Source organism: Neovison vison, chromosome 2, assembly GCF_020171115.1.
Source record: "Neovison vison isolate M4711 chromosome 2, ASM_NN_V1, whole genome shotgun sequence".
Taxonomy (NCBI): Eukaryota; Metazoa; Chordata; class Mammalia; order Carnivora; family Mustelidae; genus Neogale; species Neogale vison.
Window position 1 is genome coordinate 199,271,065 of NC_058092.1, and position 27,908 is coordinate 199,298,972.

Here is a 27,908-nt window from a genome sequence, read left to right on the forward strand (position 1 = left end):
GCATCCTTCCCTGTCCCACCCGGCATCCCCACCACCCTTCCTCACCTGGCCCTGCCCCGCCCTGCCCCGCCTGGCCCAACCGCCCCCGGCCCGCCCCCGGCCCACCCCCTAGCCTACCTCGCCAGTTGGGTTCTCGCGGGAGCCTGCCAGCCCTGCGGGGTCAGTGCCGTCCAATACCATAGGTGCCCGCGAACCAACACACAGGAGCGTCGCCGCTGCTAAGTGACCGGGCCAACACTGCGCCCCTGCTGGCCGTCCGAGGCACTGCAATGCTAACTGCGGACACTGCGGGAGCTTCCCTGTGGTCATTGGTCCTCCACGCTGTTGTAATTACCCCTTTCCTAAGATAAGTTCCTGATGCCGGCAGCATTCTGAGCCATGCCCGCATCTCGGACCACTGACAACTGTGTTCTCTAGGGGCGGTCACTTGGTTCATACCTACCCCTGACCACCTCCCTCGCCCCCACCCTGCCCCGCGATGGCCAACACTGTGTCTCAGAGGTACAGGGTGGGGGGTGGATTTGCATTATCAGAGGAATAACAGAGGAGTCAGGAATCAGAGGAATTATTATCAGAGGAATTATCAGAGGAATAACACATGGAGTATTTGGGCCGTTTGGACAGGACAGACTGTTGCAGAAGTCACTAACCTGTGCTAGACTGTGAAGTCAGTTGGCTATAGGTCAGTTGAGAGTTTCAGTTAGTTGTCAGTGTAGAGGGAATTCAGGTTATAAATGTTGCCTCAGTACATGAAGCTAGAATTTTTATCTTCGTGAGTACATCTTTCTCCATTTGGTCCTGACCAGATCCATTGTGGTAGATCCAGTTCCCTTGAAGTCATGACAAGACCTGCCTCTCTTAGCCCACAGCCGTCAATGTTGGTGTAAGGAGACAGCCATATCCTTAGGGGCAGTGGGGAGGGGGGGTGTCACTAAGCAAAAATGGCCACCCTCTGTCCAGGCATGGAGGGGTCAGCTTCCTGCTCTGTGAGTCACTGACAATAGGTAGATGCCTTCTCTCCATCTGAGCCCTGGTTTTTCCTCGGCAGCCATCTGAGCCCTGGTTTTTCCTCGGCAGCCAAGTTCCTCTCCAGGTGACCTATGCCATTGCCAGGGTAAGATTCCTCTTTTTTTTTTTTTTTTTTTAAGATTTTATTTATTTATTTGTCAGAGAGAGTGAGCACAGGCAGAGTGGCAAGCAGAGGCAGAGGGAGAAGCAGGCTCCCTGGTGAGCAAAGAGCCCTATGCAAGACTCGATCCCAGGATGCTGGGATAATGACCCAAGCTGAAGGCAGCTGCTTAACCAACTGAGCCACCCAGGCATCCCGGTAAGATTCCTCTTAAAGATGGTACCCATGGCTGATGTATCTCTTGTTTTTCATAGTCTCTAATATCAGAACTCTGCACATGGTCACCATTTCAAAAGTAGGAGCAGTATGAATGAACTGAGACGTAATGAATATTGTAATGTCCCTGCACAGATGGCTGTCCTGGGGGCACACAGAAGGAAGAATTCCCACCCATGACATCAGGAAATCCCTGAATGGAGACTAAACAAACATTTGATCAAAGTCACCCTAAGGTCTCTATCCCCCAACTTTCTTCTAAACCACGCAAGCATCTCAGAGGCCACTGACCCAAAGGCTTTTCTTGGCTTCTGTGAAAAATTCAGAGAACTATGTAGTGTGTTATCAAACTTTCTACCAGTCTTTGGAGGCCTGTCTGAAAACCCTGTGCTGACCAGTTGTCATGAGTGCAAGAGTCTCATAGGCCTGGACTTCAGTCCATGCTCTGCTACTGAATAGCTGGTGACCTCAAGCAGCAGATTACTGCCCAACTTCTGCCTTGGTTTCTTTTCTGTTTTGTTTTTAAGGGGCTGTAGGGTTGTAAGTGCTTAATGAGACAAAGTACAAAAGCATCCGGCACTTGGTCTGGCACGAAATGTAGCTTCCCTTTCCCAGGAGGATGGTTTCCCACATTTTGCTAGGGCTATGGCTCTTCGGTAGTTGTTGTGCTCACTGTTTCCATCTCTTATTGTCAGCTTCCCTCTAAGCAAAGGACTCCCTCGGGGTGGGGGGGGGGGCTCTGTCCTGTTATAGGTAAGGCTGGAGAGGCTTCACAAATTAGACCAGACATGTGTGCATCCCAGACACTTAAAAGGCAGGTCTAGAAGACGAGGTTGCTAATATTCCCTTTCCTCTAGGCCCCAGGACTCAACCCCACAAGACTCTCCACCACACAAGCCCAGGCCCTTGCTCCTTATTGCGGGTCTGGTCCTCCAGTCCAGGCCTCAGTTCTGTCTCTCTTAGTCCACCCTTCCAGGTCCCCTTTCTAGCCTAGCTGAGGAGTGTCTTGGCTATCCCTGCTCTCCACCGTTGCCCCGCAGACACCACCTTCTCATGTTCTCCTTCGCCCTGCGCTCACTGCAGATCTCTGGGAAAGCTCACACAGGGGGTTGCGGGAAGGTGGGGGGTTGGGGAGCAGCAGTGACTAGCCCAGAGAGGTAACACTGATTCTGCAGTCTCAGTCTGCCTCCCTGCCTCTGGTTTGGGCATTCCTGCTCAGTTTTGGATGGACCTGAGGACCAGGCAAATGCCTGATCTCTGCTGAGGTGGGGCCCATCTGCTTCTTTCAAATGAAGAATTTACTGTCAAAATGTCCCATAGCCCAAACCTTGGGTCTCTGGACACCATCAGAGAGGATCCATGAGGGCCTTCCAGACCCCAGTGGGCAGCTTGCACCCAGGACCTTACAACCCAAACTCATTTTTTCACAGTCCACAAAGTCTGTGCCCAAGTTCAGAGTTTTCTAAACCTGACTTGAACCAGAGAAGGACATAACAAAGAATAAGAAACAATGATATTAAAAAAAAGAAGCATTTCGGCAACCCTTCCCTTCCCTAAGATCCATCACGTTACAGGCCTCTGCTCTGCAGCCTGATTTATTTTTAGATGATGTTCTTCACACCCAGCACCACCAAGTGTGAGTCGATGGGGATCGTGAGCTTAAAAGAAGCCATGGGGCCTTCCTGTGTATTTCTTTCTCTCTGCTTAGCTTTGAGACACTTCACATAAAAGGCTCTATAAAAATAAATTGTGGAAAGTACAACGCCAATAAAAATCTTACTGGAAAGCCAAAAACTATTTTATTTAAAGAGCAAAAGGACATGCACTTACCTCATTGTGAATTCCCAGCTGCCTAGTCCCCGAGCCTGGCACATGATAGATGCCTAATAAATATTAATTGATTGATCTATTAGTCGGCTGCTCATCTGTTTGCAGAGCTCCAACCAGCCCATCAGTCTATGCATACCCCACAAAGAGACAGAATCTTAGGCTTTGACAGGAGAGCTGCTAAGTTGGCAGGCAAGCCTGCCGCAAACTCTTGTACATAAATGCCCTGCCTTCCTCTTCCAATTCTACTTATTCACTGTAAAAATAATGATGTGGCAGAAAGTGAACTGCAAACGCTGCCAGATTCTAACAGAGGAGCTGAATCCGTGTCTTTCAAACCTCACGTATTACCCCTTGGTCTGTCCCAAGTCTTGGGTTCTCCAGCAAGAATACAGATGTCATCATCTTATTGCATCTTATTAACTAGACAGAGAGGGGGCAAACAGAAGGCAACTTCTTTGTTTCTCTCCAATGCCATTCAAGCTCAAGGTCCAGATGCATTGTTTTCTTGGGCCCTTGCCTATAAAATCTTGGGCAGGTCCCTAACTTTGAGCACCCAGAACAGTCCCATTTCAGTGTAAGATTCCCTCTACCTTCCTACCTGTTAGGCTCTCTGTCCTTGAGGGCAGGACCACTTTGGGCTACAAACAGGCATGGGCAAATGAGCGCATCCGTTTCTCCTTCCCCACCAGGCTGCACACCCACTGCCTCCTCTACAGACCCAGCGCCTGTGACTTTTGCAGCTGGAATCCAGCCCCAGGCCCTCCGGGCTCTGCAGGTACTTTGAGCTGGCTGTTTGTCCTGAGAGAGAATCTTGCAGTTTCCCTATGAATTCCCCTGAAGGTGTCTCCTCCACTGCCTGGATGATGTTGTCTCTGGCCAGCTGTGGACAATGCCCTCCCTTTGCTCCTGCCTGCTACAGAGTACCAGTGAGTTTATGCAGTCTGTGCTGTGAGCCAAGGTGCCAGACATATGGGTAAGTGGAGGCCAAAATGCAGACTTGGCTTTGTGCCCCAATGAAAGACTTCTCAAAGTGAGAAAAGGCCCTTTTTGTATCACTTACCAGCTTTTTTATGATTCTCCCGAATACACCCTCTGTGTGAGCTGAGGTTCTGACTTTCTGGCTGGGCCCATGTCATGCCTACATATTTTACAAGGGCTTTAAACTGTGCCCCACCTGTAGGGCAGTGTGGCTTTAAGCAAGGCTACTGCCTCCTTACTCTACCAAGGGTATGACAGTTTATTCCCCGGCAGCCCTTTTTCTCTTTGCTCTCCCACCAGGCTTGTTGTTTCTGCCACCTCTCACCTTTAGATTCCTCAGGCCTGGATGAGACACGAGCCCCTTTGTTTGGTATGTGCTGGGTAGGTAGCTAGCTTGTGCAAGCACACCCTGGACAGCGCTGATAATCACTATCTTGAGAATGTGAAGATTCCATCCTCCTTCCATAGTCTCATCAGGCAGAATATGTAGAAGAACGTGTTGTTCAGCACTCAAGGTCAGGGGCTCTGGGGATAGCCAACCCGGAGCTTCTCCCTTGTAATGAAGAATGTCCAGATAGCAGGCCTTCACCTCCTTGGAATTCTGGCTGTGCAACGAGAGGCTACAGATAGTTTCGAGGCTAGTTGCTGCATTTTAAAGCCTTGCTACATGTAGCTCCCAGCAGCAGTCGCTTTGTCCAGTCAACTCTGGACTACCCATGTCTTGACCTCTGTATCCAACTCTTTTCTTTGGCCTCACCAGACCCTCACCTACACTTAGCTTAGAGTCTGCTGGGGTACAGCTACACTCCCTTGTGTCCCTCTCCACATCACCGCCACCAATTGCAGGAAACCCATATCAAGCCTTATAAATTATTCTCCTATGCCAGGTGAAGCACCACTCTCCCTCACAGATATGGAAGTGGAAATGTCATAGCATTCCAACGCCAGTTTTCAGAGGAATTGTCCATTCCTGGCCTCCTTACTCTTTAAACCCCTACAGGTTATGGGTAGGTGATCACCCAGGATGCCGGCTTCCCAAAGTGACTCTTGAGTTGTTAATTGAATGAAGAAGGGAGCATGTACTACATGAGGGTGTCCCTCCTTCTGTTCCCTTTATATGTTAGAGTTTCATAGTGTGGTTATATTTGGGGTCTGTTCTAGAAAATATCTTGCTGGTCCAACTATGTCATAGCATTGCCTTGAACCCTTAGTACCTCTTGCAATGAAATTCATGTTGATCCCATCTTACTGAAACTATCCCTCTGGGGTATCTCATATCCAGAGATATCTCATACTCAGAATGTGATAAAACCGATCTAACTATGATATTCTTTGACTATCCCCCATCTCGGTTGATGGGCCCACCATTCCTTCTGCTCTGGAATCAGCAGTGGTTTCGCAAGTGATTCGTTTACTGTTTATCTCTCCCACACCAACCCTTCCTCCATCTCACAAACCAGACTATTTTTTCTGATTAGAGTTCTGATTATAACAAACACTGTTGAAAAGCCAACCTTAGTTCACAATCTGTCCACACCCCACCCTCCTGGCTCCTCTCACCTCTCAGGCCCCTGCTCACTCTCTGCTGTGTCTCCATGCCCTTTCAAGACTTATACCTCTCCTCTTTGAGGAACATCTTGCTACCCCATACCAGGCCCTCCCCTCAGTCAGGACTGATACTCCCTTCTGGGAAAAATCTCTTTGCTCTATACAACATTCTTTCCCTATACCCTCATTCTAGCATTGTTGCCATTGATTATAGTGATGTGTTTGTATGCTATCTCCTTCACAGGGCACAAGCTCCCAGGGAGTAATCAGCAGCCACGGTCATCTCCATCCCCAACCTTGCCCAGAGCCTTCTATGTAGTAGGTGTTCAGTGACTGTCAACTGAAGATGTGGCAGAAACACAGAGAGCTGTTCCCGTGTTCTTCCTGTTTCTTTTTCTCTAGGATTGCTTGACTCTAGCTGGGTCCCTTACTCTGCCGCAGAGATTTGTGTAACTGAAGGATGGGACTATAATTTGTGGGGGGAAAAAAAAGTATAGTGCAATCGCCACAATGAGAGCAGTATATAGATGGGCCATGGGGGAGTCATGTGCCCTTCGGACCCAGCTGGCGGCAGAGGCGGAGAGCCCTCACTCTTGCTCAGTGGATCTGTAACTTTCTGTGGAACCTGCCCTGCCGGTATGCAGAGCGGCCATGCCGTGGCTAAAGCAAAGTGGGGAAGACCATTTTTTTAAAATTAAACTTGTTTCATTTTGAGGTAATTATAGATTCACATAAAGTTATAAGATATAATACAAATGACCCCTGCACCCTTTACTCAGGTTGCCCTAAGGGTAACATGTTACGAAACTAGTGTAATATCACAGCCAAGATATTGACGTTCATCTCCGTTGTTTCGATTTCTTTCCTTTTACTTGTACTGTGTGTGTGTGTGTGTGTGTGTGTGTGTGTTAAATTCTATACAATTTTATCATATGGGTAGGTTCAGGTATCCCGCTCCACAGTGAAGACAAAGAGCAGTTCCATTATCATCAGGACCCCTCCTGCTGCCCTTCTGTGCTCACACTCACATACCTGCCCTCTCTTCCCCTCCTCCCTCCTTAACCTAAGGTTAACCACGAATCTGTTCTCCATTTCTAGAACTTTTTCACTTCAAGAATGATTACACAAATGGAATCATATGGCACACCCTTTTGTGACTGGCTTCTTCTTGGCATAATTCCCCAGAGATCCATCCAAACATGCAGAATTCACTCTTTTTGGCATTCACGTGTCATGGTCTGTGTAACTCTTCATGTGGTTGGAGGGCATCTGATTGTTTCCAGCTTGGAGCTCTTACAAATAAAACTGCTGTGAAGATTCATGTACAGATTTGTGTGTGAATATGTTTCCATTTCTCTGAGATAAATGCTTAATATGCAACTGCCAAGTTACGATAACTGTATATTTACTTTTTTATAACAAACTGCCACACTGTTTTCCGGAGTGACTACAGCATTTTACAGGCCCACTGGCAGTGTGTGAATGACCCAGTTTATCCACATCTTCGCTAGCATGTGGTATTCTCACTCTCTTATTTACCATTCTGATATGTGTACAGAGGTATCTTATTGTGGCTTGATTTTTGCATCTCACTAATAGCTAATGAGGTTGAACACCTTTTCATGTGCTTACTTGTCATCTGGATATAATCCTCAGGGAAATACCTGTTTGTGTCTTTTGTCTATTTCCTAATTGGATTTGGGGCTTTTTATTGTTGAGTTTTGAGATTTCTTTATATATTCTACATACTAGTCTTTGTTGGATGTGTGGTTGGCAAATACTTCCTCCCACTTTGCAGTTTGTCTTTTTATCCTCGTAATAGAATTTTTCTCTGAGCAAAAGGCCAATTTATCTTTTCCCTTTGATGTGTCATGCTTTTGATGAAAAAATCTAAGAATGCTTCACCTAGCTAGCCCTGGATCCCAGTGCTCTCCTGGATTGTTGGTTTTTTTTTTTTTTCTTTTTTTTTCCCTCTAAGAGTCCCATAGTTTTACATTTACAGTTAGGTCTGTGATCCATGTTGAGTTCATTTTTGTATGAGGTGTGTAGGTTAGGGTCAGTTCTGTCTCCATGTCTTTCTCTCACTGTCTGTGGACAGCCAATTGTTTCAGCGCCATTTATTGAAAGGCTATTATTTCTCCATTAAATTTCTTCCATACCTTTGTCAAAAATCAGTTGGAACTCTCTGTGTGGGTTTATTTCTGGGTTCTTTATTCTATCCCATTGATCTGTATGTCTACCGCTCTGCCATAACACACTCTCTCAATTACAGCAGCTGCATAGTAAGCCTTAATGTTGGACACAGTGATTCCTTCTACTTCATTTTACTTTTTCAAGATGATTTTAGTTATTCTAGGGCCTGTGCCTTTTCAGAACATATTTTTTATTTATATAATACCAATTATATTTAAAACATAAAACAAAATTTACAAAGTAAAGTTTAGAATAAGCATGTCTGTGTCTACAAAATACCTTGGCGGGCATTTGATAGGAATCACACTACATCTCTAAATTAAACTTTGTGGAGGAACATTCACATCTTCACAATGTTGAAACCCACAGTAGCTCTACAATTGAGTGGTGAGCACGTATATGTTTGAGCTAACCTTATACAAATGGTGTGCTGGCACATACTAGAAGCCTAATAAATAATTACTGAAGACTTTGCATCAGTAGTTTCCAAATCTGGCCACACATACAACCCTCTGCTGAAAGAAGGACAGATTTCTGGGTTTTACCCCAGCCTTGCTGATTCAGAGTCTCCAGGGATGAAGCCTGTGGAGCTGAATTTTTAACACCTTCTCTAGTTGATTCTTAAGTACAGCCAGGTTTGAGGATATATAATGCAGAAGCCAGACTCAGAAGCAGTTTGCAGGCAATGGGCTGAGTCCTTTAGGGCTGCGCTGCCCTTTCTGACTTTTGCCCTGCAACTGAATAAGCAACAGCTACAGTCAAGCCCGCCTAAGGCAAATGACCAGGTTCTTCATGAGATAATGGCTCCAAATGAGTAAATAAGACTGTGGGTGGAGGGGGAAAGGGAGGAGTTCCTTTCCTATAGGAGGACAAGATTATATAGGAGGACAAGGTCCTACAGGAGGACAAGATTCATTGTGAACCTGTAGGCATCCATTTCTTTTCCAAAGAGAATATAAGCACCCAGGGTTCAGCAGAGAGTGAGCAGTTCCAAAATTGTAAATATTGTTATTTACTCACTTCATTGCATATGTGATTGATTCCTTAAACTTGAGAGCTATGAAACTGTAATCATGCACCAAGGGAGCTGGCTCCAGTCCTGAGTACATTTGAAACAAGACTGTTCAGATGCCTGGATATTTCTTTTTCATTAATAGCAAAATAAGGCCAATGACCTATAAGACTTCTCTCATAAAAAGAACAAGAAATTAGAAATAAAAGCACATAGAGAAGAATTTATAAATTAAATTTTAGAGTGTGGGCTTTTTTTAAACCTCTGTCTTTGTTTCTTCTGTTGTCTCTCTTTTTTTTTCTGTTTTGGTCTCTTTATTTTCAACTTAAAATTCATGATACAATTAATAAATATAGAAGAATAAAGGGATTTTTAACAAAATATATTCTCTTAATCTATCACCCAAACTCTGGGTGATTTCTCTTCCATCACTCTACTTGTCTGTGTGTACTCATAGATGCTCTTCTTTTTTATTATTTTTTATTATGTTATGTTAGTCACCATACAATACACCATTAGTTTTTTTTTTCAATTTATTTATTTTCAGAAAAACATTATTCATTATTTTTTCACCACACCCAGTGCTCCATGCAAGCCATGCCCTCTATAATACCCACCACCTGGTGCCCCAACCTTCCACCCCCCCGCCACTTCAATCCCCTCAGACTGTTTTTCAGAGTCCATAGTCTCTCATGGTTCACCTCCCCTTCCAATTTACCCAAATTCCCTACTCCTCTCTAATGCCCCTTGTCCTCAATGCTATTTGTTATGCTCCACAAATAAGTGAAACCATATGATAATTGACTCTCTCTGCTTGACTTATTTCACTCAGCATAATCTCTTCCAGTCCCGTCCATGTTGCTACAAAAGTTGGGTATTCATCCTTTCTGATGGAGGCATAATACTCCATAGTGTACATGGACCACATCTTGATGTAGTGTTCCAAGATTCATTGTTTACATATAACACCCTGTGCTCCATGCAATACATCCCATCCCTTAATACCCATCACCAAGGCAACACATCCCTTACCCCCTGCCCATCTAAAACCCTCAGTTTGTTTCTCAAGAGTCCACAGACTCTCGTGATTTGTCTCCCCTCTGATTTCCCCCCTTCATTCTTCCCTTCCTTCTAACATCCTCCATGCTATTCCTTATGTTCCATAAGTAAATGAAACCATATGATAATTGACTTTCTCTGCTTCACTTATTTCAGCATAATCTCCTGCGGCCCCTCCACATTGATGCAAAAGTTGGGTATTCATCCTTTCTGATAACTGAGTAATATTTCATTGTATATGTGGATCACATCTTTATCCATTCTTCTGTTGAAGGGCATCTTGGCTTTTTCCACAGTTTGGCTATTGTGGCCATTGCTGCTATGAACATTGGGGTAGAGATGGCCCTTCTTTTCACTACATCTGTATCTTTGGGGAAATACCCAGTAGTATTGCTAGGTAGCTCTCTTCTATGGATGTCACCAGTGAGACATTCCAATGCCATTTGGAGTTATTATACCGAACAGATTTTTAAAATATTTATTTATTTATTTGAGAGAGTGTGTGAGTTGGTGGGGGAGGTGGCAGAGGGAGAGAGAGATTCTCAAACAGACTCTCTGCTGAGCACACAGCCCAACACATGGCTCGATCTCAGCACCCATTAGATCATGACCTGAGCCAAAGTCAAGAGTCAGACACAGAAACCACTAAGTCATCCAGGCGCTCCGTATATCACTTTTCTAAGTTGTGACCTTTTGTATTTGTTTCATTGTCTTCTTGGCTACATAATATCCCATGATGTTACTATATCATAATTATCCTTTTTCTTTCACCATCCTGTCTTTAATATTACCATATTTCATTGTTGCCATTTCTGTGGTATTCTTTTTTTCAGCAGGCTGACATAACTATCTTCAATATTACCAAATTCTAAGGCATTTTCACCATTTTTAAGTTGTTTTTATCGAGAACACTGCAATGAACCTCTTAAAATAACACATTTTTTTCTTATGCTCAATTATTCTTTTGGGATAAATTCTCAGGACTGGCATTGTTAGGTACTGGGCATTTGTACTTTTATGGCCTTTGATACTTCTTAGTGTACCAATTTCACTCAAATTTTGCCAAAATTGGATAGTATTTTTTTAATTTTGCAAATGTCATAAACCCAAATTAATCCATTGACATTATTTTGATTAGAATATGTATTTTTCCAACATTTGCATTTTTATTATGTACATTGTCTACTGAAATTAATCTATTATAAACCATCCTGGGCTTTCTAAATATTATAGATATTCATCTTTACTCACAATTATGTAAATGCTTCCCAATCCATTGCATATTTTTACATTAATTTTGGCATTTTTGCTGTATAGAAGTTTTAACTTTCAATATTGTCAACTTTGTAGTTCCTCTTTGTTATGCCTTATTATTGCTGTAAGCCAGAAGTGTATTATTCCTCTGTAGATCTGATAAAACTAGAGTCTGTTTTATACAGCTTTTCTCTGTTTTTTCTAAATCAACCCATATGTAATTTTCATAGAGGAGGTGAGCTTTGAATCTAAACTCTCTTTTCCAGCTACCCCAGTTCTGTCTATGAAGGTGGCTTCCTTCCCCCATGTTGAAATGCTGCCATGTATCCCTCCTCATGTCTTGCCAGGTGTGGTTCCTTGGCGCAAACTGTGGTCCACCAGCTCTGTTTCTTTTGTGCATTTGATAAGTCCACATGGTTTTAGTTTCTTGTTATGGCCAAGGTTATATATCATAACTTCTGGTAATGCTTGATCTACCAATTCTCTTTTTCTTCTGTATTAGACGTTCCCATCTTGTGTTTTCTTCATGACGTCTTTAGGATCAGGTTGCTGAGTTCAAAAAGGAAAATGCCTTTAAAAGAATTCACAACCATATGGAGTTGCATAGGAAGAACACAGAAAGATGTCAAAACACATTACTCCCATGGCCTTGAGCCAAGTCTCTCAGCAGATTCCCTCAAGGGAACTGACAGCACTTTGAAATCCATGGAAACTCCTTCAACCAATGGAGAACTAAAAAGTACAAACTGGAACTTTGCATCTGTCCCAGAAAGTGTGTGCCAGTGAAGCAGCAAGACCTTATCCTGGGCTGGCTTATCTTGATGTAGGTGGTTGGTTCTCAAACCCTTTCACAAAGGGGAAGTCCCCTGTGAGCGCGCACACAGCCACACACACACGCACGCACAGCTTTATTCAACATAAAGCCCTGAATGGGAGAGAGGTCATGACTGCTATTCAAAATGAGTCTCAGAAGTGACAGCCATGGTCGTTTTTTAAAGTTAGTTCTTAACTAGGCCAGATCCTCCATTCCCTGCCACCCCTTCAGGGACCCATGGGTTTTTTTCTTGGTTGTAGAGCTTATATGTACATTCTCTGGACTGAGGACATCTGACAGTTCTTCCATGTGATCACTGTCAAAAGGATGTCCATGCAGAAACCTCAGGGCTCTGCCTCGGGTGACTCTCAGACTTTCTCTGTTCCCCTAAAATGACAGACAGCTTTCACTGGCCTGCTTGCCATTTGGCCAGCAGCAGCCTTCGCCAAAGAGAATAGTTCAATTGCCTTCCTAATCCCAACAGACAACAGGGATTGTTTCAGTCTCCTAAGAGAGAAATATTTTGTGAGAGAAATAGTACGACTCTTGACGTGTGACGGAAAGACATATGTGTTACACAAGTCCACATGGAAAACACATTCTAGGGGAAATGCGAAAACGCACCAAAAGTTGAATCAGACAGATGCCCTGTGACTCTGCCCCTCCTAACTTTATGATCTTGGACAATTAAATAAGCCTAAGTCCCATTTGTAAGAGAGGAACAAGAATACATTCAAAGTTGATATGAGGACTAAATGAAATTATTTATGGGAAATGCCTTTGTACCATTATTGTTGCAATGTCTAAAAGGACCAAAGAAAATAATTTGTTATATAGGTTTAAAGGATGCATGACTCCATCCTTAAGTAAAGTCCTCTTTATACCCATCAAAATTTCTCCCCATTTCCAGGATAAAATAGAGAATATATACAGCAGGTATCCTTAATCTTTTGGAGATTATAGATCACATAGAGAATTTAAAATATGCTAAGAGTTTCTTTTAAAAGGGGGAGGGTTGCTTTTTCCAAAAGAAGCATGGAAATCAATATTCTCACCTTAAAGGTGCTTGGATGCCTTGAAGCTCATCTGCGGGTTGCTGCACGGAGCCGAGGCTATGAATTCATGACTTACGCACTAACCTGGAGGCCTGCCTTCTATCCGCCCCACAGAAGAAGTGACTACGGCAGGCCTAGACCTAATTACATTCCAGAGCACTGTCCATAGCTGAGGGCTATTCAGTCTACCCACATCCGGACACCCTTGCCATGAACCAGTATTTCTCCCCACCCCCACTCTACCTCTCACATCAGTGCACAAGTCTGACAAAGTTACCTAGATCCTTTGTCTACATGGAAAAAAACCCAACAGGATTGAATGCATTTATAAGCTTGCATCATTTCACGATTTTTTTTACTAAGATGCACTAAGTCCTTACTACTCACCAGGCAGTGTGCTAAAACTTTGACATGCATTTCTCTTCCAGAAACAGTATGAGGTGGATTCCGCTATCCCCATTTGGTAGTAAGCTGAGTCTTCAATGGTTTAAAAGTCATCTGCTGCAGGTCACCCAGTGAGGGGCAGAAGCAGGCTTAGAGCCTGAGCCTCTCCAACTGAAAAGCCCTGTTGTCACTACTCTGCTCTCTGCTCCCATCGGGGCAGGGTGGGGGCACTGCAGATCTCCTGGGACATTTCATGAAACTTGGGGGTCCTTAGTTGCTTCCTTATGGGTCCACAGAACATTGCTTGGTCTATCTTTCTTTAGCTCCCCAGCCCTGAGGAGCCCACTCTAGAAAGATTGTTCTCCACATAGAAGCCACTCTCTGCCAGCCCCACACATCTGTGAATCCATCAGGCTTCATCCCCATAGCCGCCAGTGTATGGAGGGAATGGTCTTCAAAGCCTTTGCATCCTCCCCTCTATGAACCTGTTGCTTCCTATTTCAAATCAGAACCAGTCCTCTTGTCATATTTGAATTTCAAATGTCCACCCACCTTCTCAGCTTGTCTGCCTCTGTTGTCTAAGAATCCAGGTCAATCAGTTGTGAGGAAAATGTAGCTAGGACACAGTGGGACGAAAGTGAAACAGTCTTGTTACACCCCAAACTTCATGAGCCTTGGTAAGTTTCAACGTGCCTTGAAGATGTGTTTATGTGAAAGTTTCTTGAACATTTACCATTTTAAAAAATACTGGGACAACATATGCTCCAGGCATTTTAACAGAATGTTGGGGGGTTTACCAACCTGTTAAGAGTTTAATCCGCTCTGCCTCCGGTCTGACAAGTTTTGTTACACTGACTCTTCCCCCTATCTCCATCAGTGCCATCTGACCCCAGCTCTCTGACCCAGTCCCGACTTCTGGTGGCATCTTCAGTTAACAGACTGACTTTCTTGATCGAGAAAAAGCTTACAGTGTTGAGACAGTGGCTGTCGAGAAGGACCACCTTACATGACACCCAGGCTCTTCTCTGAAATATATTGAGCCCGAGGGCCAGCAGGAGCACACAAAATAGGAGTCAGCATTTCACCAGCAGCCCGTCAGGGGAGACGGTTCACCCACCCACATGCTGGTGGCAGCAGAGGAGAGCACTGAACACATGGTCTGAGGATGAGAGCCGGGATGAATTCTGACTCCGACTTGGGGAAAGTCTCAAATGTGTCATCTATAAGATGGAAATGACAATAACCCTATCTTATAGGGTTGTCGTCATGGAACGGGCCATGGGAAGTGCCATGATGAGGTGTTAACCCCTGAGGGGATGTAAGGGGAATGAGGTGACGCCCATGAGCCATTACCCAGCCAAAGTAGACTGAAAACTGAGCGCCACTAGAAGAACTCAGCCCAGCCTCAGTCTACCCAGAGTGATACCCACCTGATGGGTGCCGTCATCTGGGTCCACAGCCTCCTCCAGGTCTTCCCATTCATTCTCACTATCACACGACTCTTCTATAGGCAAAGACTCTGTGATAGCGTGCCAAGAACAGAACTGTGGCAAGGGAATGGTTCCCGAATCTGCCTCCAAACATTCTTCACAGAGTAGCTGGCTTTCCAATGTAGACCTTATGGTAAGATATGCTTCATTGTCCACAGTGGGAGAAGGGGCTACGTCTCCTTCATCTTCATCTGTGTCCAATTCAGGACTAGAAAACAAAAACCCATGTGTCTTCCAGCATTGGTAAGAAATTCCTCTCCCCACCTTTCTTTCTTTCAAGATATTCATCATGCCGCAGCATAGGAGAGCAGGCCAGGGTCCAAGCAGCTCCTATCAGAGACTGCTCTGAATAAGGTGAGGCTCTTATCCGTAAGGATCTCCCAATTTAATGGGAAGAGCAAGCCATAAACAAATGTTACAATCCAGTGAGAGAGTACTATGATAGAAGTAGCACAGAGTATTATGGGAGCAGGGGAGTTCCTGACTGAGCCCAGGAGGCCACGGAGGACTTGCTGGAGGACATGGCATCGAAAACAGAGATATGACTGTTCTAAGACTGACCCTTCATATGGGGAGTCAGGGAGACCTCAGGCAAGCTTATTAACTTCTCCAGGACCTCAGTTTGCTCATCTGAAAAATGGGAAGGTCAAGAAATTTATAAATTTCTGGGACGCTTAGATTACATAACTCTGATATGTCCATCCATGGCTCCTGGTACAGGGCGAGTCTCAGTAAATGGGAGGGGCTATCATCAAGAGGATTTGGATTAGGATTTCAACAGAGGGATTAGAGGAAAAGGGCCAAAGCAGGAGGCTGGGAGCAACTCAAGCAGGTGACCTTCAAAGCACTTTGTGCAAGTGTGGAGTCTTTTTCGGAATGCTGAGAAAAAGCCTATTTGGAGAGGCAGCCCGCTGGAGTGACATTTAGTCCCGGTGTGACACAGGAGGCAGATGAGCAGGGAGGGAGGTGCATTGTCTGCTGGTGAAGATGCAGAGACAACAGTGGTAGAACACTCTTTCCAGGGGCTGCCCTAAAGTCACCCCACATGCTTTCTGATTAGAAAAAGCAGTGCAGACAGATGGCAGAGCACTTGGTACAGCGTCTCAAGCGTGCAGAGAAAGTGCTAAGGAAATATCTGTCGAGAGCCCAGTTAGAGAAGACGAGGAGGAAAATCTAAAAGAAATGCACACAGATTTAGCTTTTCATCAAATACACAAATCCCCATTTATCAGCCTCCTTCCCCGCACCCAAAGCAATGGCTTGGCTTTGTCACAGGCTGCCTGCCCTCCCCTCCCTTCCCTTTCTCAAAATGTCCCCTTTAAACCCAGCTCTGGTGCCTCCCAAGAGCTTCAAACCCCTAAGTACCCAGAGGGTCAGTACTCCTCCCCACAGAACTGGACTATCTGTCCTCACCTGAGTCTCACTGTCCAAAAGACGTTATTTCTGCTCATGAGACCTACAGGGTATATATAAATGTGTGTTTCATGTAAATAGATGCACATTCATAGGCATAAAAAGGAGACTGTGTGCTACCAGGACTGAAAAGAACACTCACTTTAAAAAAATAATATTTTAAAATCACCAAGCGCTTTGAGGGAAAATAAGTTTAAAACCTTAAAGTACTTGATCAAAGTGTGTAGAAAATGCATTTTCCTATAAACATGGAAGGGAACACTTTGGAAGATGTGTCATAGAACAGGAAAACCAGCCTCTTGCACAGGCACCCCACGCCCCACCCCACCCCATCTCACCCCCAGCAGCAGCCCACTACCTCCCTCCTTCCCTCCCTCCCTCCGGATGGAGGAGAATCACATGCTGTGGGCCATACAGTGTCTGACTGTTCACACCTGGCCTCCCAGCACCAGCCTCCTCCAACCTCTCTAATATGCTCCGTGTAGGAGGCAAGTGTCAGACTGCCTGGGAGGGGGCTTGGGGGCCCCAAGGGTGAGCTTGCAGTGTGTCTAAGACATCAAGGAGGGAAGTCTGGTGGACTGCTGAGTTTGAAGCCCACATGACAATTCTGAGCTGAAGGTCACTGCCATTACCAGGACCACTACACAGAGGTCAAGTGCAAGAGAGAGGTGTTGGCCATGGAGGGAGCCAGGACAGGGAAACAACAAGTCTGCCCGCCTATGGCTCCATGGACCCACCAGCTTAGGTAACAAGCATGGGGCAGCAACCATAACCAACTGAATATCAGAAGCTCCACTGTAATGTTCTGGGAAAGCCCTCAGGATTCTTGTGTAACTCTAGGAGAGGCAATCCCCTCCAAAAATGGCATATTTTGGACATTGGGTATACCCTTTCCAGTAGGAACACTAAGCCAACTTTAATTCGATTCAGAAAAATAATGTGATGTTTCTTGCAAATGTCATGATAAAAAGATAGAAAGAAATAGGCGTTAAAGAAGATTTCACCTTAATATAAGAAACACTTTCTGATCAACAACACTATGGTGATAAAATGGGCCACTTTAAGATGTAGCAAGTTCTGCGTCCCTGGAGGTACTCAGTCAAAAGCAAGCCCCTTGCTTTGGGGATGTTACAAAACAGATGTCAGCATGGGGTATGAGGTTGGATTAGATCATTCTTATATTGAACAATTCTGAGATTCTGTGATTCCAAGAAAAACAGCAACTAAACTAATAATTAGTAAAAACAAAACAAAACAAAAACTATTGTTAATAACTGATAACTATGTTAGATTGAAGGTACATGGCAAATAAACCTCCAGGCTTGTACCTAAACCCAGAGTCACTTTATAATCCAATAATCCAACGCTCAGGGTTTCTGTCCATCATCCTGAACTGTCTGGAAGTAAAACCTTTAAAACCCCAAAACCTTTAAAAATCTATAAGCACAGTTCCTTTTATATCTCCTATAAGATCACACTAACAGTTGTCCTTGGATAAACCGCGGGAGGCTCCTTCCTTTCCCACGTGACCAAATATATCATTTACTGCCTAGAACACTGTAAGAAACTAGAAATACACACTTAATTATGCATTTTCAGACAATGAAGCTGAATACCACTGATGAATGTGCTTGCCCACTGGGCTCTACTTTGCATACTAGTTAGTTTTTGTTTGGCGGGTGTGGTATTTTTATAAAAATTGTATCTGAATGCTTTGATTGATTGATTTTGAGAGAGAGAGAGTACATACAGGAGGAGGGGCAGGGAGAGGGAGAGAGAGAATCTCAAGCAGACTCTCAGCTCAGCACAGAGCCGGACATGGGGCTCGATCTCACGACCCTGACATCATGAGCTGAGCCGAAATCAAGAGTCAGATACTTAAAGGACTGAGCCCCACCCCCTCAGGCATCCCCTGAATGCTTTTAGGGAATGTACACTGGCTCTTGTTAGTTACAGATCTCACCTGGCCTAATTGCATTACATGGGCGGCTTCATCTTTCATGTCACCTACCAGGCCCCATAGATCTGCCCTGTTCAGCCTTCTAGGATGAGCAACAGAGAGGAGCCGTTTCATAGCAGTGAGTTTATCCAGTGTCACACACAAACCATCCTTCCTCATTATTTGCCTGCTTATGTAGGCATCTAGCTACACGTGCCTTTCTCAGTGTTTCCATCCTTCTCTCTGCTCCTAACAGGTTCCCATGCACATCGAGTCTCTGTGATAAGTACCGTCAAACTGAATTAAAGAGAACGTTTTCCATCAGAACAGGATGGAAGACAGGAAACACTTGTGGGGGATGGGCACAAAATGAAGGCTAAGTTTAAAATGGCTATTAAAATGAACATTTCAGTCGTGTGTTTAAAGACATAGTTTTTGTTTTTTAAGCTGGTGTTGACTGTCAAGTATTATATTAGCAATAAATATGGTGACGCATACAAGGGAAATTCTTACCACAGTCCTTTAAAAGGCCATGGTGGGGGGGCACCTGGGTGACTCAGTCGATTAAGCTTCCAGCTCTTGATTTGGGCTCAGGTCATGGTGTCAGAGTCATGGGATTGAGACCCATATGGGGCTCTGTGCTCAGCGGGGAGTCTGCTCGAGGATTCTCTCTCTTTCTCCCTCTGCACCTCTCTCTCCTGTTCCCTCTCTGTCAAATAAATAAATAAATCTTTAAAAAAAAAAAAAAAGCCACACAGGATGTAGCACAAAGGTTCATATGCTGGGAGGAACACCTGAAGACTGCCATCTGTAGGTGTCAAGGGTACTGGAGGACCACTGGGGGGGGTTAGCTTCCCCAAAAGCTCACGGACTATGGTTGCAGCAGCTCCAGACCTTATGCTTCTCTTTTTTCCTGCCACACCCACACCCCCACATCCCTACCGAATGCCTAGAATAGCCCTGGGCCCAGTAAGCATCTGAGCACAGTTATGAACTGCTTGATTTCTAGCAATGAAAAACATACCATTTACAAAATATCCGCCAACGTGATGATTCTTACCTTTCAAGCCTCCTGATATCACAAACTGAATAGCAGTTTTGCCTTATATCCTTTTCCAAAGAGGTGGCCAATGTTGATGCATCCATTTCTTGCTGAAGTCTGCATAAATGAGGGTGGGAATCCTGAGGATGCATCAAACAAGTGGTCCAGGGTCTCTCTCGGTCTTGGTCCCCTTGTGCTTCCCCGGGGGCTTTTTGGAAAGACTCTGGCCTAAGACTCAGGCTTTCCCCTGCATCTGGGGAGGCACTGTCTCTCCTGCTGTCCTCTTGATCCAGACTGGGGCTCTGCTCTGAGTCAGTACAAGACGCCTTGGTGAATTCTTTGTCTGATGAGAGCACAGGTGTCTATTAAAAGAAATGCTAAATGTTATTGGATTCATGTTGCACACTGAGCAAAATCTAAAATTAACAAAACTGGAAACAACATGTGTTGGAGAGGATGTGGAGAAAGGGGAACCCTCTTACACTGTTGGTGGGAATGCAAGTTGGTGCAGCCTCTTTGGAGAACAGTGTGGAGATTCCTCAAGAAATTAAAAATAGAGCTTCCCTATGACCCCGTAATTGCACTCCTGGGTATTTACCCCAAGGATACAGATGTCATGAAAAGAAGGGCCATCTGTACCCCAATGTTTATAGCAGCAATGGCCACGGTCACCAAACTATGGAAAGAACCAAGATGCCCTTCAATGGACGAATGGATAAGGAAGATGTGGTCTATATATACACTATGGAGTATTATGCCTCCATCAGAAAGGATGAATACCCAACTTTTGTAGCAACATGGACGGGACTGGAAGAGATTATGCTGAGTGAAATAAGTCAAGCAGAGAGAGTCAATTATCATATGGTTTCACTTATTTGTGGAGCATAACAAATATCATGGAGGACAAGGGGTGTTAGAGAGAAGAAGGGAGTTGGGGTAAATTGGAAGGGGAGGTGAATCACAAGAGACTATGGATTCTGAAAAACAATTAAAGGGGTTTGAAGTGGTAGGGGGTGGGAGGTTGGGGTACCAGGTGGTGGGTATTATAGAGGGCACGGCTTGCATGGAGCACTGGGTGTGGTGAAAAAATAATGAATACTGTTTTTCTGAAAATAAATAAATTGAAAAAATTAAAAAATAATAACTCTTGTTTTTGTTATTGTTTCTGTGTGTGTGTGTGTGTGTGTGTGTGTGTGTGTGTGTGTGTGTGATTGTGGGGCAAAACAGTTAAGAGATGGGCTCTGGGGTCAGTCTCCCTTTGTCAGGACCCTAGTTCCCACTGGGCCCTAGGTGACACAAGTAACCATGTCTGAACCCCTTAGCTTGGGGCATTAGAAAAATAATATTATTTTTTTTAATATTTTCAAAACTTGAGAAAATCAAACTCAACACCAAAAAAAACCAAATAATCCAGTCAAGAAATGGACAGAAGACATGAATAGTCAGTTTTCCAAAAAAGACATCCAGATGGCTATCAGACACGTGAAAAGATGCTCAACATCACCCACCATCAGGGGGATAGAAATCAAAACTACAATGAGATATCACCTCACAGCTGTCAGAATGGCTAAAATTAACAACACAGGAAACAGTTGGTGTTGGCAAGGATGCAGAGAAAGGGAAAACTTTTTGCACTGCTGGTGGGAATGCAAGCTGGTGCAGCCACTCTGGAGAACAGTATGGAGGTTCCTCAAAATGTTGAAAATAGAGCTACACTCTGACCCAGCAATGGCACCACTTGATATTTATCCAAAGGATACAAAAATACAGATTCGAGGGGATCATGCACCCCAATGTTTATAGCAACATCAGCAATAGATTATGGAGAAAGGCCAAATGAATGGATAAAGAAGATGTGGTATATATATATATACAATAGAATATTACTCAGCCATTAAGAAGAATGGAATCTTGCCATTTGCCATGACAAGAATGGAGCTAGAGAGTATTATGCTAAGTGAAAAAGTCAGTCAGAGAAAGACAAATGCCATATGATCTCACTCATATGTGGAATTTAAGGAAGAAAACAGATGAACATATGTGAAGGGGGGAAAAAAATAAAAGAAAAGAGGAAAACAAGCCAGAAGAGATTCTTAATGATAGAGAACTGAGGAGGGAGGTGAGTGAGGGAAGGGCTAGATGAGTGATAAGTATTAAGGAGGGCACTTGGGATGAGCACGGGGTGCTGTACATAAGTGATGAATCACTGAATTCTACTCCAGAAACCAAAATTGTGGTGTATGTAAACTACCTAAAACTTAAATTAAAATAATAATAATAATACTAAAATAAATAAATGAAATTTTAAAAAGAAATTTCTTTTAAAAATTTTTTAAAATATGGAAACAAAAGTAACAATGACTCTTTGTCCCACTTTCCAATAAGAAATGAGTTTCGTAAACTCTTGTCTTCATCTGTCCTCATCCATGCTGGCTCATTCTCACAGCCCCCTCCCCCTCCCCATCCTGATTCCCTGCCCTGGGTCTCCTTCTCACTTCTCCAAATATTACTTGATTCCCCACAACTGCTTACATCCCTGTTGGGCCTTTTAGATTGTGATTTTCATGACACACTGTGGCACACCAACATTGCTCAACTTTCTGTGGGGAAAAAAAAAATCTGTACTTCAGTAGAAGCTATGCTTTGTTTACAGCACAACCTTCTGGGTTATTAATCTGTGTATTATTTGCTTTGAGGTACGTCATCTCTAAACAAATATGTTGTTCTTTGACATCTCTTTTGAACCAGTTTTAACATCTGCCTGGCTCCTTCATTGAATGGGTTAGATAAAATCTTTAACATATATTCACTTTTACAACAATGTGAGAGTCATGCTTTTACTTTTTCCTGGAATTATCTTTTAGCCCTTCCATCCCATGACCTACATGCCTGATGTCATAGGAGCATGTGGACTTGAGAGCAGACAGGCCTGCCCCTCCCCCACATCAGAAAAGAAGTGGCTACTCTGCCACTCACCCCCGTGGGCTCCTCACCTTGCTGACCGCCCACTCCCCAAAATGAGCAGGGATATGCTTCCAAATATGTCCTGTCATTTGGTTATAAATCATAAACTCTTATGACCTTAGTGATATACAATGTAAATTACAAAGGACATAACAAAAATTAAAATTTGAAATGGATTATTATAAAAATAAATAGTCATATTTTCTCTCATACTTCTAGGGAGACCTCCAAAATCTCATTTTCAACCACTCCTCTCCCTTCACCTCATGACCCCTGGTACTCACTCTACAGTGATCCCTCACCCTCTCCAAGGCCTCGGGACAACGGTGCCTTGTCACCAACCATGCCCCCCACCCCTACCCTCTTCCTCTGCTGAGTCCATGCTTCTGCCCCATAAGCATGCCCTTAAAGATAAAGAACACTCTGAGCTCCCATTCCACGTTACATTCCTCCATTCTGTGTGACCTGACAGGGCCATATGTGAACTCCAGTCCCTAGTGACCCTCTATGTGGACTTCGTGCCTGCTTCTGAGACACAGGCTGATGCCAAGTGTATGAGACAGGTGTCAAATGGGCACTCAAGGCTTCCAGATAATCTTTCCTTACTTCCTCAGTGAAGTCAATTTCCTGTTCTCTCTACCCTCTATATTATCTCTCATCTCTCTCCTCAACCAACCTCCTGACCTGCCTCTTACTTCACAGTGAAAATGGGCGCATTCAGATAAGAATCCTTCATCTCCCCGCAATACAGTCTGCCAACTAGCCTGCATCCACCTCCCAACCTTCTCCAACTACTAGCCACTCGTTTTTCAGCTCCTCAAATGTGTGCCTATCCTCACTATTTCTGTCTGTGTCTTCCCGCTTCTCTCTGACCCACTCCACCCAGGCTTCTGTCTCCATCATTCAACTGAAGGAGTTCTGCTCAGAGTCTCCAGTGATCTACATCTTTCTAAAACCAAAGGACAATTCCCTGTCCTCATCTCATTCTACCTCTCAGGAGCATGTAACGTAATTGGTTTCTTCCTCCTCCTTGAAAGCATCCTTTACTCACTTACTCTCCTTGAATGTGTTCCCTCTGAACTCTGCCCTTCCCTGGCTTTCCCACAACCTCCCAGGCCCCTACTGCTATCTCATTTCTTTGAACTGGACCTTTTGATGTCAGGGGGTCGTGTGGCTTACATCTCTACACTCTTTCCTGAGGTGATGTCATCCATTTCATAGCTTTAAGTAATGTTAGTTGCTGACAATTCCCAAATCCACCTTCTCCAGCCCTGATATCATGCCAATTCTCCACAAACACCTGCCAAATTGACATCTCCACTGGCTGTTCCACAGACATTCCAGTTTTGCATGCTACGAAGAACTATTGCTTCTCTTCCACGTACTTTACACTGCACTCTCCAAGCACTCCCTATCTTGGCAGGTGGTATCACCATTCAACCAGGTGTTCAAGTCAAACTTTGCTTTCTCTTCATGTGACCATATCTAAGGCAAAAGTAATCCTTTGGGTTCTATCGCCTACATCTGATTACCAACTATTCAGCTATCACCTGAGTCCAAGCCACAATGGCTTATTTGAATGACTGCTGGCTTATCTGCTCCAGTCTATCTCCAGCTCAATGGTCTTTCTAAAGTATAGACCAGAGGAGAGTGTGTTCTTGTTTAACCCTTCACCCTCCCACCATTTCCAGCCCAGTAGCTTCCCATGGCTGCCAAGATGAAATCAACACATTGCCAAGACCTACAAGGCCCTACATGATGCGGCCCCTGCCTCCCTCTACAGCTTCTCCCCTTCCACACCTGTTATGTTCTTGTCCCTCAAACATCCAGATTCATTCCTATCTCAGAACATTCACACTTGCTATCGCTTCTACCTGGAATGACCTTACTCCAGATGTTTATATGGCTGTCTCCTTTCCATGACTACTTTATTCTAGCTGGGAATTAAAGGCTCCCTTCTTTGGTCCTCTATCTGACCTCTGAAGCCACATGAATGAATGAAAATTCTTCTTCCATGTGTTCCTCAAGTATAAGGAGAGAGAAAGCATGCCCACCATGCCTCACTCCAAGCCCTCCCACAGGACTTTTCTGCACCCTCCAAAGTGGAGCTATTCTCCAGAACAGAAAGACAACTTTTTCCTGGCATTTCCTAGAGATCTCAACAAAAGCACAGGGCACAAGCCCCGCAGCCTCATCTCTGCCCTTGTGAAGTTCGACCTTCTCATACCCCAGTCAGCTGCTCAGGTCATGTGATACATACAGACTTTGGTGAGAAAATTGCCAAGGAAAGGAAATCAGAAAGCTGCCATGTCTACCTTCTTTTCCAGACTGGCAGCTTTCTGATTTCCTATCCCTGGCAATTTTCTCACCAAAGTCTGTATTACATGACCTCTCAGAGACCAAGCATCAGAAGAACCTGGGTTCCCAAATCCCCTGTGATGTCTCTAGTGACTGTCACCCTCAGAGATGAGTGATTGGTTCTATCCACATCTTATAAATGAGGGATCACAAGGCCTAGAGAAGTCAAGCTCAAGGTCCATGCAGCCAGCATGTGGCAGACCAGGTGCAGGTGACTGGAGGGTACCCAAACAAATGCCTCCCCAGGACGAAGGCTCTCATTGCCCAGCTTCCAGGAGTGCTGGTTACTGACAGTTCACACCCAGCTCCTCCCCAAGAATCATGCTCAGCTCAGCTCAAGGGAGCCATCTCAGGCAAAGCCCAGTCCTCTCCCTTGTGACAGCCCACACCGCAGTGTTGGTTGATACAAAATGCAAAGGCATGGCTCTCTTGTCCCAATTCAGGGCAGCTCTGAGGGGCCATCCCAGTTCCAAAGCTCCCTGTGCCATAAGCAGAGGTCCCTGTTGCAGCTGCACAACGTTAACGTCTCCTTCCACCCAGCCTAGCCTCCCTCGCCCTCCCAGGGGTTGTTCCCAAGAGCAGGGTCCATAAATCTCCGGCACTCAAATCTTTGCTGCAGCGTCTGTGTCCCAGGCCCCCACCGGTGGCACTATGAAAGTTAATTTTATCTGTCAACTAGGCTAGGCCATAGTACCCAGATGTATGGTCAAACACTGGTCTAGATGTTTCTGTGAAGACATTTTTTTATATGAGATTTGCATTGAAATCAGCAGACGCTGAGTAAAACAGATGACCCTCCATGGTAAGGGTGGCCCACATTCAATCAGTTGAGGGCTTTAGGAGAAAAGACTGAAATCCCCAAGGAAGAAGGAATTATGCCTCCAGTCTACCTTGGGACACATGCTGCAATTTGGACCCCTCCTTAGGTTTCCAGCCTGCCTGCCTACTCTGCAGAATTTAGACTGGCCAACCCCCACAACCACTTAAGCCCAATCCCTAACCTCCCCTCCCACCTACATCCCACTGCACACATCCACCCTATTGATTTTATTTCTCTGGACATCCTAAGAGAAATATCAAAGCAAAAATTCTGAATTCTCCCAATCTCATTGCCTCTTCTTTGCACTAGACCATACGTGTCTAGTTCATGCTTTAGGAAAGTGGACATAAATCCTGTTTTTCATTTCATTCCTTAGAATGGAAATTCTTACCTTTCCTCAGTCTGGTTTTGTATGTATTATTCTTGCTTCTGGTTTCCCCTCTTGGATGCTTGGGCCACCAGAAGGCCTGAGTCTAGAAGTTTCACAGACAAGATCTAAACACATGACTACTTACAGGAAGATGCAAACATTGGAGATGCAGAGGAAGGAGGGCAAGGAGAAGACAGACAAGACATAGGAGCTCATGAACTTGTCACAGACTAATAGAGGTTTGGAGCCTAGCTATCTCCCTGCCCAGTGGAAGAAGATGGCCTTGAACCCTACCTGAAACAAAGCTGGGTTTCTCAGGACAAGAAAATGGGTGCTTGAAGGCACCAGAGGGCACTGCCACTTACCTGCCATCCCTGGTCTACCTCAGGCAGGACACCTGGAGGAGGTCGGCAAAGTAGGAGCGTGACTTCCTGGGAGGCCCCTCGCAGTAAATGGAGCACCTCCTATGAGAAACCAGAGTCTGTGGTTGGATGTGAGGGTGACATGGCTGTGGCATCTCCTATGTGCTCCCCACTAGCTCTCTGGCAGTGTCCCCTTGATCTGTTTCTTGGCTCCAGAGAGCTTTGGAGAACACTGTTAGGGGCCTGACTTCCTAAAGTGAGAGACACCGAAGTCACCAGCCCGAGGCTCCCATGCAGGCAAAGCATCCACGCTGGGCTAGAAGTGGCCAGGGTCTGCCTAGGGCCTTTCCATGGTGGCACTTGCCCATCCTGATGCCTTTTCTTCACTGAGAAAATGACTCAAACAAACAGCTATTCATCATCTCAACCTCCTTCTCCTCTCAGCAGGCCCCCATCTCAGAGGCCAGCACCCCAATCTCTAAAACTTAACCCTTGGCCCTGAGCTTTCCTCCACTGCTCAGCTCCGGCACACAGAACCTCTCACCTATGAAATTGCAGTGCTCCCTGCCTCCTCCAGGGTCACCCACCTCCCCTCCTCCATGGTGTTCAAGAGCATGCTTTCCACAATGTGGATATAACCAGGGCCTTCTCCCACCGAACTGCCTCTCTCACAACCTGTACTTACCTGCCGCTGCCTCTCAGCTCACTCTCTCTCTCTCCCACCTGCTTCCCCTCCTAAGCTCGGGCTATGCTGAGCCTCTTCCACCAACCTACTCTCTGGTTCCAGGGCTTCAGGGTGCCTTGAGAGTTCCCATTTCCTATCTAGGCCAGGATGGCTCATCCTCTCCTTCCTACTACCATTTTAGGCTGGAAGTGGGGGTGGGGACTGTCCTGTTCGTGGTAGAATGTGGAGCAGTATCTCTGGTCTTTACCCACTTGATGCCTGTGGCACCTGCCAGTTGTGACAATCACAAATGTATCTGAACCTTGCCAAATGTCCCCTGAAAGGCAGTATCATTCCAACTTGAGAACCGCTAATCTGGATGTCATTTAATAACCCCCTTTAGTGGCAACGGAACATGCTTCCTTCGCGAGTTCCCTGGGGAGAGCACTTTTTTCTCCCCAGTTCCCTGGGGCAGGCATTTTTGTTTCTCAAGGCACTTGTCTTCCACCATCGGTTCTGTTTTCTTGTTTGTCCCACCCCACCACAAGCTCTGAGAACATATGAACTGCCTGCTTCTGCGTCGTTATTTCTTCATGGAGCTGCTGACCCAGCACTAGGTCTCAGAAAACAGGTCTTCCGTCACAAACCAGAAAAATGAAGGTACTGCCACCCAAGCACATGCTGTCAGGGGACTCTCCGTCCTTCATCACTCAGTCCAGATCCACTCTCCACCTTGCTCTGTGTTCCGGAGGTGGACCTGGGCAGACTGCAGAGAGGGCTCCTGTTGGGCTCAGCCAATGGGAGCATGGGTGGGATCAGAGACAGGAGAGGGAGGTGCTTCCTGTTGGACTCAGCCAATGGGAGCATGGGTAGGGATCAGAGCTGGGAAGACAGGTGGATATTTGTTTTCCTACCTTCCTCCCCGTGGTGTTGCGCAGAATGGCTGGGTCCCTAAGCTACTGTCACTGTTCATGTCATCAGGTCCACTTCACCAGCTCTCTCAGTTTCCTGGAT

The 27,908-nt window shown here is 45.2% G+C and overlaps 1 protein-coding gene across 1 annotated transcript in view; it reads right to left on the reverse strand.

Moving 5' to 3' along the window:
• Positions 1-15,902: 15,902 nt before the first annotated feature.
• FRMPD2 (FERM and PDZ domain containing 2) overlaps positions 15,903-27,908 on the reverse strand; it is an 81,579-nt gene continuing 69,573 nt past the window's right edge. Inside the window, exons 26-28 of the mRNA XM_044236604.1 lie at positions 26,234-26,332; positions 19,375-19,718; positions 15,903-16,135 (exon numbers count right to left, since the gene is read on the reverse strand). Of these exons, the coding sequence (XP_044092539.1) occupies positions 16,066-16,135; positions 19,375-19,718; positions 26,234-26,332 (513 nt within the window). The 3' untranslated portion in view covers positions 15,903-16,065. The remainder of the gene's footprint in view (positions 16,136-19,374; positions 19,719-26,233; positions 26,333-27,908) is intronic.